A 22,483-nucleotide genomic window follows, 5' to 3' on the forward strand; every position below is an offset into this window, starting at 1 on the left:
GGGAATCTGGGCTTCAGCACCGGGCACGTGGAGGAAAAGCCAGATGTTCTCCTCAACTTTTCAATGAAGCGTTTTAATACCCGCCCCTGCCGGTTTCGATCTGGATGAGCATCGTACCGGCGTCCGGTCGTGCATCGGAGACGTTGGAGGAGTCAACAAGTGTTCACGCTCACGAGGAATCTGGGCTTCAGCACCGGGCACGTAGAGGAAAAGCCAGATGTTCTCCTCAACTTTTCAATGAAGCGTTTTAATCCCCACCCCTGCCGGTTTCGATCTGGATGAGCATCGTACCGGCGTCCGGTCGTGTATCGGAGATGTTGGAGGAGTCAACAAGTGTTCACGCTGGCGGGGAATCTGGGCTTCAGCACCGGGCACATGGAGGAAAAGCCAGATGTTCTCAACTTTTCAATGAAGCGTTTTGATCCCCACCCCTGCCGGTTTCTATCTGGATGAGCATCGTACCGGCGTCCGGTCGTGCATCGGAGACGTTGGAGGAGTCAACAAGTGTTCACGCTGACGAGGAATCTGGGCTTCAGCACCGGGCACGTAGAGGAAAAGCCAGATGTTCTCCTCAACTTTTCAATGAAGCGTTTTAATCCCCACCCCTGCCGGTTTCGATCTGGATGAGCATCGTACCGGCGTCCGGTCGTGTATCGGAGATGTTGGAGGAGTCAACAAGTGTTCACGCTGACGAGGAATCTGGGCTTCAGCACCGGGCACGTAGAGGAAAAGCCAGATGTTCTCCTCAACTTTTCAATGAACCGTTTTAATCCCCGCCCCTGCCGGTTTCGATCTGGATGAGCATCGTACCGGCGTCCGGTCGTGTATCGGAGATGTTGGAGGAGTCAACAAGTGTTCACGCTGGCGGGGAATCTGGGCTTCAGCACCGGGCACGTAGAGGAAAAGCCAGATGTTCTCCTCAACTTTTCAATGAAGCGTTTTAATCCCCACCCCTGCCGGTTTCGATCTGGATGAGCATCGTACCGGCGTCCGGTCGTGTATCGCAGACGTTGGAGGAGTCAACAAGTGTTCACGCTGGCGGGGAATCTGGGCTTCAGCACCGGGCAGGTGGAGGAAAAGCCAGATGTTCGCAACTTTTCAATGAAGCGTTTTAATCCCTACCCCTGCCGGTTTCGATCTGGATGAGCATCGTACCGGCGTCCGGTCGTGTATCGGAGACGTTGGAGGAGTCAACAAGTGTTCACGCTGACGAGGAATCTGGGCTTCAGCACCGGGCACGTAGAGGAAAAGCCAGATGTTCTCCTCAACTTTTCAATGAAGCGTTTTAATCCCCACCCCTGCCGGTTTCGATCTGGATGAGCATCGTACCGGCGTCCGGTCGTGTATCGGAGACGTTGGAGGAGTCAACAAGTGTTCACGCTGGCGGGGAATCTGGGCTTCAGCACCGGGCACGTAGAAGAAAAGCCAGACGTTCTCCTCAACTTTTCAATGAAGCGTTTTAATCCCCGCCCCTGCCGGTTTCGATCTGGATGAGCATCGTACCGGCGTCCGGTCGTGCATCGCAGACGTTGGAGGAGTCAACAAGTGTTCACGCTGACGAGGAATCTGGGCTTCAGCACCGGGCACGTAGAGGAAAAGCCAGATGTTCTCCTCAACTTTTCAATGAAGCGTTTTAATCCCCGCCCCTGCCGGCTTCGATCTGGATGAGCATCGTACCGGCGTCCGGTCGTGTATCGGAGATGTTGGAGGAGTCAACAAGTGTTCACGCTGGCGGGGAATCTGGGCTTCAGCACCGGGCACGTAGAGGAAAAGCCAGATGTTCTCCTCAACTTTTCAATGAAGCGTTTTAATCCCCACCCCTGCCGGTTTCGATCTGGATGAGCATCGTACCGGCGTCCGGTCGTGTATCGGAGATGTTGGAGGAGTCAACAAGTGTTCACGCTGGCGGGGAATCTGGGCTTCAGCACCGGGCACGTAGAGGAAAAGCCAGATGTTCTCCTCAACTTTTCAATGAAGCGTTTTAATCCCCACCCCTGCCGGTTTCGATCTGGATGAGCATCGTACCGGCGTCCGGTTGTGTATCGGAGATGTTGGAGGAGTCAACAAGTGTTCACGCTGGCGGGGAATCTGGGCTTCAGCACCGGGCACGTGGAGGAAAAGCCAGATGTTCTCAACTTTTCAATGAAGCGTTTTAATCCCTACCCCTGCCGGTTTCGATTTGGATGAGCATCGTACCGGCGTCCGGTCGTGTATCGGAGATGTTGGAGGAGTCAACAAGTGTTCACGCTGGCGGGGAATCTGGGCTTCAGCACCGGGCACGTGGAGGAAAAGCCAGATGTTCTCAACTTTTCAATGAAGCGTTTTGATCCCCACCCCTGCCGGTTTCTATCTGGATGAGCATCGTACCGGCGTCCGGTCGTGCATCGGAGACGTTGGAGGAGTCAACAAGTGTTCACGCTGACGAGGAATCTGGGCTTCAGCACCGGGCACGTAGAGGAAAAGCCAGATGTTCTCCTCAACTTTTCAATGAAGCGTTTTAATCCCCACCCCTGCCGGTTTCGATCTGGATGAGCATCGTACCGGCGTCCGGTCGTGTATCGGAGATGTTGGAGGAGTCAACAAGTGTTCACGCTGGCGGAGAATCTGGGCTTCAGCGCCGGGCACGTGGAGGAAAAGCCAGATGTTCTCCTCAACTTTTCAATGAAGCGTTTTAATCCCCACCCCTGCCGGTTTCGATCTGGATAAGCATCGAACCGGCGTCCGGTCGTGTATCGGAGACGTTGGAGGAGTCAACAAGTGTTCACGCTGGCGGGGAATCTGGGCTTCAGCACCGGGCACGTGGAGGAAAAGCCAGATGTTCTCAACTTTTCAATGAAGCGTTTTAATCCCCGCCCCTGCCGGTTTCGATCTGGATGAGCATCGTACCGGCGTCCGGTCGTGCATCGCAGACGTTGGAGGAGTCAACAAGTGTTCACGCTGACGAGGAATCTGGGCTTCAGCACCGGGCACGTAGAGGAAAAGCCAGATGTTCTCCTCAACTTTTCAATGAAGCGTTTTAATCCCCGCCCCTGCCGGTTTCGATCTGGATGAGCATCGTACCGGCGTCCGGTCGTGTATCGGAGATGTTGGAGGAGTCAACAAGTGTTCACGCTGGCGGGGAATCTGGGCTTCAGCACCGGGCACGTAGAGGAAAAGCCAGATGTTCTCCTCAACTTTTCAATGAAGCGTTTTAATCCCCACCCCTGCCGGTTTCGATCTGGATGAGCATCGTACCGGCGTCCGGTCGTGTATCGGAGATGTTGGAGGAGTCAACAAGTGTTCACGCTGGCGGGAAATCTGGGCTTCAGCACCGGGCACGTAGAGGAAAAGCCAGATGTTCTCCTCAACTTTTCAATGAAGCGTTTTAATCCCCGCCCCTGCCGATTTCGATCTGGATGAGCATCGTACCGGCGTCCGGTCGTGTATCGGAGATGTTGGAGGAGTCAACAAGTGTTCACGCTGGCGGGGAATCTGGGCTTCAGCGCCGGGCACGTGGAGGAAAAGCCAGATGTTCTCCTCAACTTTTCAATGAAGCGTTTTAATCCCCACCCCTGCCGGTTTCGATCTGGATGAGCATCGTACCGGCGTCCGGTCGTGTATCGGAGATGTTGGAGGAGTCAACAAGTGTTCACGCTGGCGGGGAATCTGGGCTTCAGCGCCGGGCACGTGGAGGAAAAGCCAGATGTTCTCCTCAACTTTTCAATGAAGCGTTTTAATCCCCACCCCTGCCGGTTTCGATCTGGATGAGCATCGTACCGGCGTCCGGTCGTGTATCGGAGATGTTGGAGGAGTGAACAAGTGTTCACGCTGGCGGGGAATCTGGGCTTCAGCACCGGGCACGTAGAGGAAAAGCCAGATGTTCTCATCAACTTTTCAATGAAGCGTTTTAATCCCCGCCCCTGCCGGTTTCGATCTGGATGAGCATCGTACCGGCGTCCGGTCGTGTATCGGAGATGTTGGAGGAGTCAACAAGTGTTCACGCTGGCGGGGAATCTGGGCTTCAGCACCGGGCACGTAGATGAAAAGCCAGATGTTCTCAACTTTTCAATGAAGCGTTTTAATCCCCACCCCTGCCGGTTTCGATCTGGATGAGCATCGTACCGGCGTCCGGTCGTGTATCGGAGACGTTGGAGGAGTCAACAAGTGTTCACGCTGGCGGGGAATCTGGGCTTCAGCACCGGGCACGTGGTTGAAAAGCCAGATGTTCTCAACTTTTCAATGAAGCGTTTTAATCCCCACCCCTGCCGGTTTCGATCTGGATGAGCATCGTACCGGCGTCCGGTCGTGTATCGGAGACGTTGGAGGAGTCAACAAGTGTTCACGCTGACGAGGAATCTGGGCTTCAGCACCGGGCACGTGGTTGAAAAGCCAGATGTTCTCAACTTTTCAATGAAGCGTTTTAATCCCCACCCCTGCCGGTTTCGATCTGGATGAGCATCGTACCGGCGTCCGGTCGTGTATCGGAGACGTTGGAGGAGTCAACAAGTGTTCACGCTGACGAGGAATCTGGGCTTCAGCACCGGGCACGTGGAGGAAAAGCCAGATGTTCTCCTCAACTTTTCAATGAAGCGTTTTAATCCCCACCCCTGCCGGTTTCGATCTGGATGAGCATCGTACCGGAGTCCGGTCGTGTATCGGAGACGTTGGAGGAGTCAACAAGTGTTCACGCTGGCGGGGAATCTGGGCTTCAGCACCGGGCACGTGGTTGAAAAGCCAGATGTTCTCAACTTTTCAATGAAGCGTTTTAATCCCCACCCCTGCCGGTTTCGATCTGGATGAGCATCGTACCGGCGTCCGGTCGTGCATCGGAGACGTTGGAGGAGTCAACAAGTGTTCACGCTGACGAGGAATCTGGGCTTCAGCACCGGGCACGTAGAGGAAAAGCCAGATGTTCTCAACTTTTCAATGAAGCGTTTTAATCCCCACCCCTGCCGGTTTCTATCTGGATGAGCATCGTACCGGCGTCCGGTCGTGCATCGGAGATGTTGGAGGAGTCAACAAGTGTTCACGCTGGCGGGGAATCTGGGCTTCAGCACCGGGCACGTAGAGGAAAAGCCAGATGTTCTCCTCAACTTTTCAATGAAGCGTTTTAATCCCCACCCCTGCCGGTTTCGATCTGGATGAGCATCGTACCGGCGTCCGGTCGTGTATCGGAGATGTTGGAGGAGTCAACAAGTGTTCACGCTGGCGGGGAATCTGGGCTTCAGCACCGGGCACATGGAGGAAAAGCCAGATGTTCTCAACTTTTCAATGAAGCGTTTTGATCCCCACCCCTGCCGGTTTCTATCTGGATGAGCATCGTACCGGCGTCCGGTCGTGCATCGGAGACGTTGGAGGAGTCAACAAGTGTTCACGCTGACGAGGAATCTGGGCTTCAGCACCGGGCACGTAGAGGAAAAGCCAGATGTTCTCCTCAACTTTTCAATGAAGCGTTTTAATCCCCACCCCTGCCGGTTTCGATCTGGATGAGCATCGTACCGGCGTCCGGTCGTGTATCGGAGATGTTGGAGGAGTCAACAAGTGTTCACGCTGACGAGGAATCTGGGCTTCAGCACCGGGCACGTAGAGGAAAAGCCAGATGTTCTCCTCAACTTTTCAATGAACCGTTTTAATCCCCGCCCCTGCCGGTTTCGATCTGGATGAGCATCGTACCGGCGTCCGGTCGTGTATCGGAGATGTTGGAGGAGTCAACAAGTGTTCACGCTGGCGGGGAATCTGGGCTTCAGCACCGGGCACGTAGAGGAAAAGCCAGATGTTCTCCTCAACTTTTCAATGAAGCGTTTTAATCCCCACCCCTGCCGGTTTCGATCTGGATGAGCATCGTACCGGCGTCCGGTCGTGTATCGCAGACGTTGGAGGAGTCAACAAGTGTTCACGCTGGCGGGGAATCTGGGCTTCAGCACCGGGCAGGTGGAGGAAAAGCCAGATGTTCGCAACTTTTCAATGAAGCGTTTTAATCCCTACCCCTGCCGGTTTCGATCTGGATGAGCATCGTACCGGCGTCCGGTCGTGTATCGGAGACGTTGGAGGAGTCAACAAGTGTTCACGCTGACGAGGAATCTGGGCTTCAGCACCGGGCACGTAGAGGAAAAGCCAGATGTTCTCCTCAACTTTTCAATGAAGCGTTTTAATCCCCACCCCTGCCGGTTTCGATCTGGATGAGCATCGTACCGGCGTCCGGTCGTGTATCGGAGACGTTGGAGGAGTCAACAAGTGTTCACGCTGGCGGGGAATCTGGGCTTCAGCACCGGGCACGTAGAAGAAAAGCCAGACGTTCTCCTCAACTTTTCAATGAAGCGTTTTAATCCCCGCCCCTGCCGGTTTCGATCTGGATGAGCATCGTACCGGCGTCCGGTCGTGCATCGCAGACGTTGGAGGAGTCAACAAGTGTTCACGCTGACGAGGAATCTGGGCTTCAGCACCGGGCACGTAGAGGAAAAGCCAGATGTTCTCCTCAACTTTTCAATGAAGCGTTTTAATCCCCGCCCCTGCCGGCTTCGATCTGGATGAGCATCGTACCGGCGTCCGGTCGTGTATCGGAGATGTTGGAGGAGTCAACAAGTGTTCACGCTGGCGGGGAATCTGGGCTTCAGCACCGGGCACGTAGAGGAAAAGCCAGATGTTCTCCTCAACTTTTCAATGAAGCGTTTTAATCCCCACCCCTGCCGGTTTCGATCTGGATGAGCATCGTACCGGCGTCCGGTCGTGTATCGGAGATGTTGGAGGAGTCAACAAGTGTTCACGCTGGCGGGGAATCTGGGCTTCAGCACCGGGCACGTAGAGGAAAAGCCAGATGTTCTCCTCAACTTTTCAATGAAGCGTTTTAATCCCCACCCCTGCCGGTTTCGATCTGGATGAGCATCGTACCGGCGTCCGGTTGTGTATCGGAGATGTTGGAGGAGTCAACAAGTGTTCACGCTGGCGGGGAATCTGGGCTTCAGCACCGGGCACGTGGAGGAAAAGCCAGATGTTCTCAACTTTTCAATGAAGCGTTTTAATCCCCACCCCTGCCGGTTTCGATTTGGATGAGCATCGTACCGGCGTCCGGTCGTGTATCGGAGATGTTGGAGGAGTCAACAAGTGTTCACGCTGGCGGGGAATCTGGGCTTCAGCACCGGGCACGTGGAGGAAAAGCCAGATGTTCTCAACTTTTCAATGAAGCGTTTTGATCCCCACCCCTGCCGGTTTCTATCTGGATGAGCATCGTACCGGCGTCCGGTCGTGCATCGGAGACGTTGGAGGAGTCAACAAGTGTTCACGCTGACGAGGAATCTGGGCTTCAGCACCGGGCACGTAGAGGAAAAGCCAGATGTTCTCCTCAACTTTTCAATGAAGCGTTTTGATCCCCACCCCTGCCGGTTTCGATCTGGATGAGCATCGTACCGGCGTCCGGTCGTGTATCGGAGATGTTGGAGGAGTCAACAAGTGTTCACGCTGGCGGGGAATCTGGGCTTCAGCGCCGGGCACGTGGAGGAAAAGCCAGATGTTCTCCTCAACTTTTCAATGAAGCGTTTTAATCCCCACCCCTGCCGGTTTCGATCTGGATAAGCATCGTACCGGCGTCCGGTCGTGTATCGGAGACGTTGGAGGAGTCAACAAGTGTTCACGCTGGCGGGGAATCTGGGCTTCAGCACCGGGCACGTGGAGGAAAAGCCAGATGTTCTCCTCAACTTTTCAATGAAGCGTTTTAATCCCCGCCCCTGCCGGTTTCGATCTGGATGAGCATCGTACCGGCGTCCGGTCGTGCATCGCAGACGTTGGAGGAGTCAACAAGTGTTCACGCTGACGAGGAATCTGGGCTTCAGCACCGGGCACGTAGAGGAAAAGCCAGATGTTCTCCTCAACTTTTCAATGAAGCGTTTTAATCCCCGCCCCTGCCGGTTTCGATCTGGATGAGCATCGTACCGGCGTCCGGTCGTGTATCGGAGATGTTGGAGGAGTCAACAAGTGTTCACGCTGGCGGGGAATCTGGGCTTCAGCACCGGGCACGTAGAGGAAAAGCCAGATGTTCTCCTCAACTTTTCAATGAAGCGTTTTAATCCCCACCCCTGCCGGTTTCGATCTGGATGAGCATCGTACCGGCGTCCGGTCGTGTATCGGAGATGTTGGAGGAGTCAACAAGTGTTCACGCTGGCGGGAAATCTGGGCTTCAGCACCGGGCACGTAGAGGAAATGCCAGATGTTCTCCTCAACTTTTCAATGAAGCGTTTTAATCCCCGCCCCTGCCGATTTCGATCTGGATGAGCATCGTACCGGCGTCCGGTCGTGTATCGGAGATGTTGGAGGAGTCAACAAGTGTTCACGCTGGCGGGGAATCTGGGCTTCAGCGCCGGGCACGTGGAGGAAAAGCCAGATGTTCTCCTCAACTTTTCAATGAAGCGTTTTAATCCCCACCCCTGCCGGTTTCGATCTGGATGAGCATCGTACCGGCGTCCGGTCGTGTATCGGAGATGTTGGAGGAGTCAACAAGTGTTCACGCTGGCGGGGAATCTGGGCTTCAGCGCCGGGCACGTGGAGGAAAAGCCAGATGTTCTCCTCAACTTTTCAATGAAGCGTTTTAATCCCCACCCCTGCCGGTTTCGATCTGGATGAGCATCGTACCGGCGTCCGGTCGTGTATCGGAGATGTTGGAGGAGTGAACAAGTGTTCACGCTGGCGGGGAATCTGGGCTTCAGCACCGGGCACGTAGAGGAAAAGCCAGATGTTCTCATCAACTTTTCAATGAAGCGTTTTAATCCCCGCCCCTGCCGGTTTCGATCTGGATGAGCATCGTACCGGCGTCCGGTCGTGTATCGGAGATGTTGGAGGAGTCAACAAGTGTTCACGCTGGCGGGGAATCTGGGCTTCAGCACCGGGCACGTAGATGAAAAGCCAGATGTTCTCAACTTTTCAATGAAGCGTTTTAATCCCCACCCCTGCCGGTTTCGATCTGGATGAGCATCGTACCGGCGTCCGGTCGTGTATCGGAGACGTTGGAGGAGTCAACAAGTGTTCACGCTGGCGGGGAATCTGGGCTTCAGCACCGGGCACGTGGTTGAAAAGCCAGATGTTCTCAACTTTTCAATGAAGCGTTTTAATCCCCACCCCTGCCGGTTTCGATCTGGATGAGCATCGTACCGGCGTCCGGTCGTGTATCGGAGACGTTGGAGGAGTCAACAAGTGTTCACGCTGACGAGGAATCTGGGCTTCAGCACCGGGCACGTGGTTGAAAAGCCAGATGTTCTCAACTTTTCAATGAAGCGTTTTAATCCCCACCCCTGCCGGTTTCGATCTGGATGAGCATCGTACCGGCGTCCGGTCGTGTATCGGAGACGTTGGAGGAGTCAACAAGTGTTCACGCTGACGAGGAATCTGGGCTTCAGCACCGGGCACGTGGAGGAAAAGCCAGATGTTCTCCTCAACTTTTCAATGAAGCGTTTTAATCCCCACCCCTGCCGGTTTCGATCTGGATGAGCATCGTACCGGAGTCCGGTCGTGTATCGGAGACGTTGGAGGAGTCAACAAGTGTTCACGCTGGCGGGGAATCTGGGCTTCAGCACCGGGCACGTGGTTGAAAAGCCAGATGTTCTCAACTTTTCAATGAAGCGTTTTAATCCCCACCCCTGCCGGTTTCGATCTGGATGAGCATCGTACCGGCGTCCGGTCGTGCATCGGAGACGTTGGAGGAGTCAACAAGTGTTCACGCTGACGAGGAATCTGGGCTTCAGCACCGGGCACGTAGAGGAAAAGCCAGATGTTCTCAACTTTTCAATGAAGCGTTTTAATCCCCACCCCTGCCGGTTTCTATCTGGATGAGCATCGTACCGGCGTCCGGTCGTGCATCGGAGATGTTGGAGGAGTCAACAAGTGTTCACGCTGGCGGGGAATCTGGGCTTCAGCACCGGGCACGTAGAGGAAAAGCCAGATGTTCTCCTCAACTTTTCAATGAAGCGTTTTAATCCCCACCCCTGCCGGTTTCGATCTGGATGAGCATCGTACCGGCGTCCGGTCGTGTATCGGAGACGTTGGAGGAGTCAACAAGTGTTCACGCTGGCGGGGAATCTGGGCTTCAGCACCGGGCACGTGGAGGAAAAGCCAGATGTTCTCCTCAACTTTTCAATGAAGCGTTTTAATCCCCGCCCCTGCCGGTTTCGATCTGGGTGAGCATCGTACCGGCGTCCAGTCGTGCATCGGAGACGTTGGAGGAGTCAACAAGTGTTCACGCTGACGAGGAATCTGGGCTTCAGCACCGGGCACGTAGAGGAAAAGCCAGATGTTCTCCTCAACTTTTCAATGAAGCGTTTTAATCCCCACCCCTGCCGGTTTCTATCTGGATGAGCATCGTACCGGCGTCCGGTCGTGCATCGGAGATGTTGGAGGAGTCAACAAGTGTTCACGCTGGCGGGGAATCTGGGCTTCAGCACCGGGCACGTAGAGGAAAAGCCAGATGTTCTCCTCAACTTTTCAATGAAGCGTTTTAATCGCCACCCCTGCCGGTTTCGATCTGGATGAGCATCGTACCGGCGTCCGGTCGTGTATCGGAGACGTTGGAGGAGTCAACAAGTGTTCACGCTGGCGGGGAATCTGGGCTTCAGCACCGGGCACGTGGAGGAAAAGCCAGATGTTCTCCTCAACTTTTCAATGAAGCGTTTTAATCCCCGCCCCTGCCGGTTTCGATCTGGGTGAGCATCGTACCGGCGTCCAGTCGTGCATCGGAGACGTTGGAGGAGTCAACAAGTGTTCACGCTGACGAGGAATCTGGGCTTCAGCACCGGGCACGTAGAGGAAAAGCCAGATGTTCTCCTCAACTTTTCAATGAAGCGTTTTAATCCCCACCCCTGCCGGTTTCTATCTGGATGAGCATCGTACCGGCGTCCGGTCGTGCATCGGAGATGTTGGAGGAGTCAACAAGTGTTCACGCTGGCGGGGAATCTGGGCTTCAGCACCGGGCACGTAGAGGAAAAGCCAGATGTTCTCCTCAACTTTTCAATGAAGCGTTTTAATCCCCACCCCTGCCGGTTTCGATCTGGATGAGCATCGTACCGGCGTCCGGTCGTGTATCGGAGACGTTGGAGGAGTCAACAAGTGTTCACGCTGGCGGGGAATCTGGGCTTCAGCACCGGGCACGTGGAGGAAAAGCCAGATGTTCTCCTCAACTTTTCAATGAAGCGTTTTAATCCCCGCCCCTGCCGGTTTCGATCTGGGTGAGCATCGTACCGGCGTCCAGTCGTGCATCGGAGACGTTGGAGGAGTCAACAAGTGTTCACGCTGACGAGGAATCTGGGCTTCAGCACCGGGCACGTAGAGGAAAAGCCAGATGTTCTCCTCAACTTTTCAATGAAGCGTTTTAATCCCCACCCCTGCCGGTTTCGATCTGGATGAGCATCGTACCGGCGTCCGGTCGTGTATCGGAGATGTTGGAGGAGTCAACAAGTGTTCACGCTGGCGGGGAATCTGGGCTTCAGCACCGGGCACGTGGAGGAAAAGCCAGATGTTCTCCTCAACGTTTCAATGAAGCGTTTCAATCCCCACCCCTGCCGGTTTCGATCTGGATGAGCATCGCACCGGCGTCCGGTATCACTACTGCGTGGTGCACGTTAAAGACTCCAGGCTAGCGGTTGTACTGCACTGGCTAAATTGCTCATCTACGGCGAGTGACTCGTCGCAACTTTGAAAATGGCTGACCAACTACACGCTGTATACATTTCCACACAACCCCAATTAATAAGAAGCATTTATTTTCCTAATGTTTCGCACAACATACCCCATTATCAAGGGGAAAAAAATGTGCCTCGCTGACTTAATCCTTGTAAAACGGTCCATTAAAAAAATTCATCGAACCAATTCAATATATCGACTTCCGGTAACTGTTTTTGACGGCTCAGGTTACGGCTACGGTTCACGTCAAATGAAAAAGTCGGTTCCCGATCCGGTTCCGATTACTAAAAAAAAAGTCGCTGCTAAACGGTTTTGCTTTCGCTTATGATTAAGGTGCCTTCACACAGGTACACCAATAAAAATATTCTCGTTTAAATATCATGGCGAACATTAACGTGCCTGTCTCATAACTTCAGTTGTCCTGTACTCATTTAAGTGATATGCATATAGAAGAATCGAAATACCCTATTTTTCGACGGTCCTTCTGATGTCTGTCACTACGCTTACTTTGCGTGAAAGTTGTTTCTGAACAAAACAAGTGCCCCCCCTTCTTCCCCCAATGCTACCTTGCCGCATTACAATAAACTATTCCGAAAGATCCCTGCACTCAACTCTGCGCGCGTTGCATTACAGGACTTGGTTGGCCAAGTAGGAGTGGCATGGTTTCGGTTTCAATCGTCCCATTGAGGATGTAGTGCATCTCAGAACTGCATGAAAATAAAGTCAACGCTCGCTTTGCATCGCACCCATTCATCTTCGCGAGACCCCCGTTGAAACACGGAAATTCAGCGGTCATAAGTCTACCTAGGCTTAGCAAGGATTAGGAGTAAGGCCTGCCGCGTGCCATACATGTCTAGCGGCCTGGCTACCGCTCCAGAGTGTAGCATGACCCTCCTGGCTCGCGGATAATTTAAGAGGCCGGGAGCCGATGACAGGCCAAGTATACTGTTTACATGTGTCATTGTAGTCCGGTTTTTACATGCGCGCAGAAACTCCGGCACTTCAGAAATCCGAATAAACGTCCCAGCATTCCATCCATATCGGTAGCCAATTCCCACTGTATTATAAATTTAAGGAAAGTCGCATATTTGAAAATGCAAGTACTGTACTTGTTCTAGATTTGATGTCGTGAAGTGGGCCAATAACAACGCAAACTTGGTGACCAAAAGGTTCCCAAGATCTATTGCGCGGTATTACGCCCTCAGGTTCGCTTCGATTCAGGAAGAAGTATATTTGTCCGCTCCCCCTTTAAAAGGAGGCACCTAATTCTGTAGAGTCCGCCTATCTCTCAGTAATATCTCTTCCCCCTCTAGACGAGCTGCAAATACCGTGTGAAGCCACCACCACCAAACCAAAGATTAATGGTATGCATCTTCGAAAATCAGATACTGGTGGATTTCAGCATTTTTGCAGCTCAAATCATATCGCTCAAGAGTTTCTCACAGTTTTATGACAAGCAAATTGCACGTACTCTCTATACACCTTTTCCAGAAGGGCGCAGCCATGTTGAACGTCGTCACTTCTGGTATGAGGTAAAACATCGCTTCGACCTCTCCATGCCGCTGGAAGGGGGTTACGAAAAATTCGTGACTGTCACGCATTCTTGTTTTGCCTCACCTACATTTTCTCGCATATTCCAGGTTGAAATGTTTTATTATTTTTTCGTCCCGCATACCAGATAACAAATCCACGTGACTGAACACGTCGGGAAATAGAAAACGCCTATATACGATGTCCTCATTCAGGGCAAGTCAAACAAAAAAAATAAAATAAAAACAGTTTGGATGAAACAAACATAAGCATTCTTCATTCTATAAAAAGTAAAGGACCATGCCTTTAATCACTGCTGCATATGTACATATAAAACACGTCTCCCACGACATCAGAGACAAGCTTAATATGAAGTCTCTTCGCTTCCTTCGATGAGGTGAAGATTCGCGCGTGACGACGAATTCCAGATGATACCAGATCACCCGAAGCCCGCTCCTCGAAATATGAAGGCGATGACCCTAGCCGTGTCGCTCACTAAATAACACACATCGCGTGCAAAATTCTGGCTTAACTCAGTTCTGTGAAGGCACCACGGAGGCACCGGTCAAAGGTGCACTCTAGAAAATGCCCGCGTGTCTTCTACTTCCTCGCAGACAACGCGAAAGTCAAGCATTAAGGGCTATGAAAGGAGCTAAGCCAATGACGATGCCAAAGAGATTTCCAAGTTTCACCTGGAAATACAGCGTATGTGCGTAGGGACACCGACCATGCCGTTTCATATGCTGAATATTTCCGCACAATTTTTGCTTTTTAAGTGGACGGGTAATGTGTTTTTTCAAGCCTCATCACTAGCTGGGCTCCATCAGTAAACTGCGGCGTCGGTTTCTTTATCAGCGTGCCCCGGAGAAGTGGAGAGATGCGAGGGAATTTTTGTCGAGTGTGGGTCACGAGATATGACGCAGTTCTTTACATCTTGGTGTCTCCTTCGAAAACGTTGTTTTGGTAGGCGGGGGGTTCCCGAGAAGAGTGCTTCTCATCCTCTACTGCGGGATTCCGAGATCCTGGAGTGATGTACTTGTAAAAGTAGGCCACGATAGCGAAGATCAACATGTCCAGTCCCATGAGCCCGCAGTACATGAAGGATTCCGCCGACTGTGAGAGAGAAATACATTTGGATGGGCTGGTTAGTAACAACAGCAATTGAAAGGCGGGGAAACAAAATCGGGCAATGAGAGAAACTGAGGTTACGGGGGCCGTGCAGGGGTTTGGGTATTATTGCGTGTGGTCAGTGGACCGTATTTCTTAGACTAAACGCCTACCTAATTTATTGTAGATCATTGCTTCATTTATTGTGAACATACACAGATCTTTGCCTTAGTAGTGAGCACATTAAACAAAACTAAAATAAATAGGATAACACTTTAAAATATTTACAAAATTCTAAAGCAGGATAGATCGATAATATATAATTTAGATGCCAGAAAGCCACCGTTAAATGTAACAAGGAACAAAATAATTCTAAGTCTCATTTTACGGTTATAAAGAGGCTGTAAACGTGTCATTCGAAAATCTACATAACATTATGAAGGTTAAAAAAAAAAAGGTCTGATATGCTTTTATGGAACACAAAAATGAAATATCATTAAGAAGCAAAACGCCAAAAACACACACACAAAAAAAAAACGTATTTTTTTTGTGCAAAGGTACGAGATCAAGCAAGTTAAGAAGCTGTTCATAGTCAAAATAAACTCGCTTCCCAAACGATCTACGGCTGCACACGAGACGACGCTGAACTTTTTCTAAGATTGATGATTGAATAATTCCAACAGAGTTCCACACGACAGAGTTATGAAACAAGAGCGCGAAATCGACTAATCATGCACAGGCAAGAACTTAAATTTCGCGTCAATAGATAACCAATGCTTAGCGCTTGAAACAAATCGTTCATGAATTTGAAAACGTGTGCACTAAGCGGAAGAACTAAATCAAACAAACCTCCGAGGTCATGACTTCTATAAGACCTTAAAATAGCCATAATGAATAATAAGTACCAATAATCAATGCAGCTTTGCGGAATAAAATATAGCGAGTTTACTTCCAATGAGCACTGCAGACAACACCAAACAACTAATAAATATGTATATATCTTCTGGTCCCAATATACTGCCCTATTTAATGCGTAGCTTACAGGCAATATTTGCTTTAGCACTCAAAAAGTAACAAAAATCACCAGAACACTTCTGCTTATAATATTAAAACTTGGCCAGTATTGCCAGGGATAACTCTGTTTCATGTTTCGAAATTGGTAGGGTGTAGGCCAAAGTTCAGCAACAACCAAAGTCGATTATTTACTACCTGAACCAGCCTCCAGCAGAATGAGACGGAAGCGCAAGAAACTTCATTTGATAGCCGTATCCTAAGAAAACAGTTAATACTTGAGTCGTAATCTGAGGGAATAGGAGATAAGCTATCCTGCTATTCTAGAGGAATCATACGGATGTTCCTGCTATACTTGATTTGCATTGTGATGGAATATTAGAGAAACACTATGCTGCTACTTAAGTTGTATTCTAGAGGACATAAGGATGCTCCTGTTACACATGATTCGCATTCCTAACAGAATAGGAGAGAAACTCTATCCTGCTACTTAAGTTGGATTCAGAAAAATAATAAGGATGCTCTTGCTATACTTAATTCACGGCCTGGTGGAATCACAAGGAACCACTTGGGACTTGGCTTGAAGTCAAGCCGACTCATGTGAGTACCTACATAAACTAGTCTAGCGGAACAGAATCATAGAAACACTACTGCTTCTTGAATCATAGTTGGCAAACTCATAGAGGAACTGCGGAAATTGCTGCTGCTTGAGTCTAGTGGAATCCCATTTAATTTCTCCGAAATCTCCATTGTTGTCCTGCTCACCCAATACATGGCTTGCATGTGACGTCATTGCCTTATACTGGTGGTCATTCTCACTTGTTCTTACAGAGAAAAAAAATAATTGGTGGTCCAGTATGTTACAGGAGGTACGCGCTCAGTTACAAAGGCGCCATAATGGCAGGTGATATGAAGTCTGTAAGCCAATTATTGTAACATCGTAACACAAAGTTCACTATGCAGCGCACGAAATGTCCGTTATGCCGACAGTGCCACTGGCAATAGTCCACATTTTGATTATGCCCGGAGGCAATTTGGTGTAAAACCTCTCATGAATCCATGCATTCGTGCGCTCAAAAATTGATCAAAGAATCCTCAACGGTCATTAATCCTCAACCGTCCTCGAAAAATGATCGATGAATTCTCAACAAGGAATGAACACAGATATTTTAGTTCTAAAAACATTATCGCACTGACACTGAAAGTCGGCCGGGTAGCTCTCAAGGGAATGTAATTGCAAAGAAATTGCAGCATTACATTCCGAAAGCAATTATTACCTGTAATAATATTATTTCCCTACTAGTGATTCTAATTTCAATTAACTACCTTTAGAGCTAAGCAGTTGAACTTGTGATTAACCTACATTTCAGAAGCAGTTTACCCAAGTATGCTCTGGAGCAGAGATTTCACAACTTATGGGGAATTCGTGCGGTCAATCGTCGGCAACTTATTTTGCCGGAAAACTGGCAATAGTGCTGAAAATAATACCTGGAGATAGCGAGCAGGAGGGACAAAGGACAAACACAAATCTCCAAATACAGCTAAGGTGACTGGTGCGCGACCGAAAAAAATCCGTATCGAACCCGGGACCTCTCCTTTACAGGTGGAGCGCTCTACCAACTGAGCTAACCAGGGGTTAGGCGTCAGTAGAGCAAACGGGTTTTATCAGCTGCCACCAGTCTAACACCAACAAGGGTGAAGCTTGCAATTTAAGGTTACGTTTATAATGCAATTAAATGCAAAGGTGCAAGCGAGCTGGACAAGAATTTGGAGATTTGTGTTTGTCCTTTGTCCCTCTTGTTCCCATTATCCAGGGATTATTTTCATCATTCTTGTCCAGCTCGCTTGGACCTTTGCATTTAATTGCATTATAAACCGGCAACAGTCTTCGCGTGGTCAGTTTTCGGCCAACGCGCACCGTTCAGGTGTTGGTTCTCCGGCAAGCACCGGCAACTTTCCGCCGCTTTTTCCACCCGAGCTCCAAACGGCCGGGCGAGTAAGCGCCAGACTGTGTACGGTGTCGTCACTTCCGAAATGGGAAAGAAGGTCAGTGACAAAAAAAAAATGAACCAAAGAATGAAACTGATCTCAAGTCACTTCAGCAGCCACTACTCGAGTCAATCCAAGTCGTTGGGACGTGGGTGACGGCGGCGGCAGCCTGTCGCTAGCGGTGTCGCGCGGGCAAGAGGTGAAGTAAACTGCCACCGTCTGGCCTTTCGTGTTCGGGCGCTGAGGGTCACGTGATGTGCCGCCGACGCGTTTCTGGTTGCCGGTTCCGCCGGCTCGGTCTCGCCGGCGATTGACCACGCGAATTCGCCATTAGTTGACCTTATAACCGTGCCTGTATAGGTAATTTTCCCTCTGTCGCCGGCAGTCATGGGACCTCAAAATATGTCCCTCCCAGGATCCTACTAAATTTCAGACAATTATCATCCTTCGAGCAAACAGGCCCGAACAGCCCTGATGGAATTTGCTGGAAGAAATGATTTCTGGGGACCGTCGTTCGCTAGACCAATTCCACGAGTATAAAAAAACGGGCGTCCGAAGGTACCCGCAAAGTCAATTAGCGCAATTCACGAAGAGAGGTGGGCGAATGAGGTCGAAAATATTAAGAGCGTTGAATTATCCCGAGACTAGTGAAGAGGAGAGACATGAAAACGTGGAAGGGACAGAAATTAGACGTCTTCCTGTTTATTTTCTGTCTCCTGTACGTTTTGATGTTTCTCTTCTACCCCAGACTCGGGTTATTTCAATATGGTTAACATTCACCAGCCCGCCTGCACACTCACTTTATTTCCACGGATAACATGTTTCGACCTAAAATTGAATTCTGCGGTGGGACACGGAGCATGACGTTTCACGTGCTTACGTAGTGCTGAACGTCACATGGCAAATTCATTTTTACGTGCAAACATGTTTTCAACGAAGTCAGTCGCCGAGCTTCACGCATGCTCTGCGGGGAAGTAGATGCGCCAGTGATTTTCAGAGGCTTTTGGCTGTTGGTGCTAGGAGCGTGTGACCCGCAAAGGGGGCGCGGCGCTCTGCCTTGGAAGCTGGTTGCCAGCACCACCAACGACGACAGCGTCCACGTTCTGTCGCATAGTGAGACCCGCTCGGGCCTCTTCGAATCCGCCCGCAGCGTCCTGGCCAGGTCTGCGCCTTCCCGGTCTAAGCTCCGGAGTGAACGTTTGACTCCTCGAAATTAACAAGAACCTACCCGCTTCCAGCCTTGCTCTCTATATGTTTGTACGTCATTCGACCCTAGGGAGTTACTCGGAGCTCAGGTTCAATCGTGCGTCCCGCAGTTATAAGCGGCAACGACGGCAACCCACCGCCATGGTTTTCGTTCATCTCCACCAGAATATGCCTCTGCGAAGCGTTTGTGCGCTCGACGCTGCGGAAATTATTCCGAAACGACATTCGTCAGCGCCAGTAATGGATACAATCTACGTTATATTTATTTTCGATCCTCTCATTATCAGAGTGCTCTTCGCTCGCCGGCGGATTGACTAGACTTGCTGGGATTAAGATGACCTAGGTTTTTAATTTTCAGGTCTCGTGTAACAAAAGGTTAGCGCCCAGTGTGACACAGAACGTTTTGTCTAGCCCTGTGCTCTGGTAAGCTGGCATTCCTTAAAAATCAGATTTGGCTTCTACACAAGATGACTATAACAGTCTGGTCCTGTTCAATGCAAAATGCTTCAGCTATGCTCCGCACCGTGGCACCAGTCTTGTATATATCAATAAATATGACACACATGCTCGGACTTAACCTACAATTAGGGTGCCGTATTTTCGAATAAATCCGAAAAAAACCCGAAAAACCCTCTCCGGTAGATTTTCCGTCAATTCTGATTTATCCGAAAAACTCTGAATTTCGAGGTCACAGCGACAAAATAATCAGCAAAAAAGACGGAGTTTTACAACTAAACTTTATAAGAGCACAAGGTCAGTGGCCCCGAGGAAATTTCACTTCAGTTTCCCTTGAAATCTAGAACTACTAACAAAATGGGTTCGCCTTTCAGCACGTCGAGGTTCCTTCGGGACAACGGGCGATGGTACCCAAACCTTATTTATTTTGTATTTGAAGCTTTTAAAATTTTACGTAGAAAAATAAACTTTGAATTTCAAAGAATTGGGAATCTAACAGAACTAAACTTCGGTAACCGACGAATCCCCAGCAAAAAATAAACTCCGAAAACACAGAATCCTGCATAATGCGTATACATACCGCATTATTGAAGAATCTGGCTTTGGCAACGATAACAACAATCAGGTTTCCAACTGCGACTGTTATCAACCAGGCAGCTTGAACCACGGACTTCATTGACGTGGGTGCCTGAAAATAGAAATACGCAAGATAAACTGGTTTAGCATGGACGCCGGGAAATTAACTTTGTACAACAGAGACGTACACCCCCTACAAATGAAATGAAACCCACGATCTCGACGCGCTTGCTGCGCCTACAGTTCCCGTAAGCTCTAGTATCGGTTAAATTGTCAAAGATTCCCAGGATTTGGACCTAACCTTCGCGTTCCAAGTCAAGTGAACCAGAGCTTTAAAAACTGTCAAAAACGTTGAAGCACTGAGGGCTGCTTCAGATTATATCGTCCGCGGTAGTACGTGCGATATGAAAGGTGTGTATTAAATAACGAGGCTGGCGTCAAAAGTCTAACGTATATTTACAATATTACCAATTAACTGAAACTTTAGTTAACTGAAGAGTGGACTCGGTCCAGACTTGACGCCAGACCGGACACTCGACGGCGATGTCCCCCCATCCGTGAACGACCGCTGGAGCGATCGGTGGCTGCAGCAGTGGTTGCGCAGCCTCACTAAGGCTTCCTCCATGATGACCCCTTCGCGAAACCCCTCAAGCAGAGATTACACTCTTTCTGTCGAGAGCTGTGCGTTGCTGTGTCACGTTCATCTAGAGACGGGGGACTGGGAAATCGAAAAAGAACCCCCCCCCCCTCCTCCCCTAACGTAAATCGCAAATTTGATTTCGTACATATTTGCGACTTCTGTATCATATATAACCTCGACTGCTTTGTGTATTCAAAGAATGGTGTGGAACTATTTCCTAGTGCGGCTTAAGGTTGAATTTTGGATACATATTTCAGCTCCCAGTGTCTGAAAAACACATTGGCCCCTATAGATTGGTGCCCCACAGAGGACCATTTCAATATACTACCTGCATTGATCGCAGTTTTTCAACTTTAATACGCTGAATAAAAAAGGGCCACCTTTCTTTCTAGCTCGCTCTACCGCGCCTTGTGGTTTTCATATTCTGCGGTTCAAAATCGCCAATTTGCCAGTAAATTAACAACAGCTGCGAACGTTAATTTCGGCACATTTAGGTAGACTGAACGTTTAGAAATATGTTGTGGTTATGAAGATTACCCACAGAATACAAGACTAAAAGACGCAAAAAAAAAAAAAAAAAAGAGCTGCGAAGTTTTATCGAAGTTTAACTCACCTGAGAGTAGGAAAACTCCAAGCCCGTCACAGAAAACATAACTTCGCCTGCTGTGATCAAAACGTACTGCGGTATCTGGTAAAACATGTGCAGGCTGTTTGGTTCGATGGTCATGTGAGTCATGCACTGCACCTAAAGGAACAAAAACAAAGGGGGGGGGGGGGGGGAAGACGAAGTGAGTGTCAAATTAAAAATATTTGCCCGCTTCGAAACGCTGTTTGTTTACAAAACATCGAAGAACTCCCTTCAATAACCCCAATGACAATTCCAGTTAATCTCACGAGTTAGCTACGTCGACTCGCACCCGGTTAAGGGCCCGGGAGCACGTCTGACTTTGTAAGGTTATTTTTTGCGTGTAAACGAAGAATTCTGTGCATGAATGTGCGAATACTGCTTCAAATCAAACAGAGCAGTGTCATTCCTGGTTTGTAAGCTGTGAAGAGAGCCGGTAATGCACTGTAAGTGATGTCAATGACACAGTGCTGTTTCATTGAAACCACTATTGGCACGCGTGTAAATTTTGTACAGAAATGTCCTCGCATGTGCGCATTTACTGACGTGCCATACAACTTTTCAGATTGGGCACCAGTTAAGCGTTCAACAAGGAAGTCCCACCCGCCTTCCATGTCACCCTTCACTGTGTCAATTTCGACATCAGGAGTAGAGGATCAGCATGTTTAGCTTAATCATCGCAGTGGACTTATAGTTCTTTATTTTTATTTTTAGATATCATCTTCTTCTACAATACAGACGCAGGCCTCTGCCTTACCTATTTTTCTACCAGCTCAAACGGTGGGAATGGAAACATTCTTCATCGGACATCTCATAATTTGTCATAAATGAGCACTGAGCACTGAAGCATCTCAAAATTTGCATAAAGGGACGCAAGAGAGCATCAGAATACTGTCCTAATGTCCTGCACAATAATTGGCATGGCCAGTAACCCCAATTATCTTATTAACAAGCCTACTAGATCGAACCATCTCTTGGTATGACCAATGAGGAACTATTCGTAAAGCCACAAATTCCATGATAATCAGCCACTCCGTGAAGCGCTTCAGCTGTCAATTACCATTTTTACATAAAAACACGAGGTGGAAAGTAGAACTCGCTGACCCCCTTAAAGGGGCAGTGCAATGATTTTAATGTTGAAATAATTGGCAGTTTTCTTTTTGTATATTGTTTATGCAAGCCCAAGTGACCAAAAAAGCGTCACCTTTCCCCGAAAAAACTGCTATTCTGCTGCGTCATCGCAAAGCAAAAAACGAATTATTTGCCGATCTGCAGCCACCTGTCGGCGTTACGGGAACTAAAATGACACCGCCTCTGGGGTACCCGGAAGTCAACAAACCCTGTCCCCCTCCGCTGCTACACTCGCAGTCAGCTCCGTGGCGCACCGTCCTTTATGTCGATCGCTCGCCGCGACCTTCGACGATGATAATCTAAAAGTCGACAATCGCGGAGGAAGCGGCTGGTGTCTCAAGAGAGGACCCAGGGGGAAACCACGTGAACCCCCAGAGTACGTCACTCGAATGTCGACGTGGAGAGTTGAGAGGCACCTTGACCTTCGATTTGTATTTCTTTTTTTTTTCTTTTTTTTTTTCAATAAGACCTAGCGCTCGCAAGCAAAATACGATTTTCTGCTTTTCGTTCCATAGGTGACGCAGATTAATTTCCGCAGTTAATTGGCCAAAGTCTGAAAATTGTTGCACAACCCC

General features: G+C 49.7%; 1 protein-coding gene across 2 annotated transcripts in view; it reads right to left on the minus strand.

Annotated features, from left to right (window-relative positions):
• Positions 1-13,433: 13,433 nt before the first annotated feature.
• Positions 13,434-22,483, minus strand: part of LOC8041128 (solute carrier family 15 member 1) — a 340,827-nt gene continuing 331,777 nt past the window's right edge. For both annotated transcript variants that reach the window (XM_040218270.3, XM_029975228.3), the window contains 3 exons: positions 20,766-20,897; positions 19,517-19,624; positions 13,434-14,280 (listed from right to left, as the gene is read on the minus strand). In XM_040218270.3, coding sequence (XP_040074204.1) covers positions 14,095-14,280; positions 19,517-19,624; positions 20,766-20,897 — 426 coding nt within the window. In that variant the 3' untranslated portion in view covers positions 13,434-14,094. The remainder of the gene's footprint in view (positions 14,281-19,516; positions 19,625-20,765; positions 20,898-22,483) is intronic.

Source organism: Ixodes scapularis, unplaced genomic scaffold, assembly GCF_016920785.2.
Source record: "Ixodes scapularis isolate PalLabHiFi unplaced genomic scaffold, ASM1692078v2 PGA_scaffold9__187_contigs__length_104089568, whole genome shotgun sequence".
Classification (NCBI taxonomy): Eukaryota; Metazoa; Arthropoda; class Arachnida; order Ixodida; family Ixodidae; genus Ixodes; species Ixodes scapularis.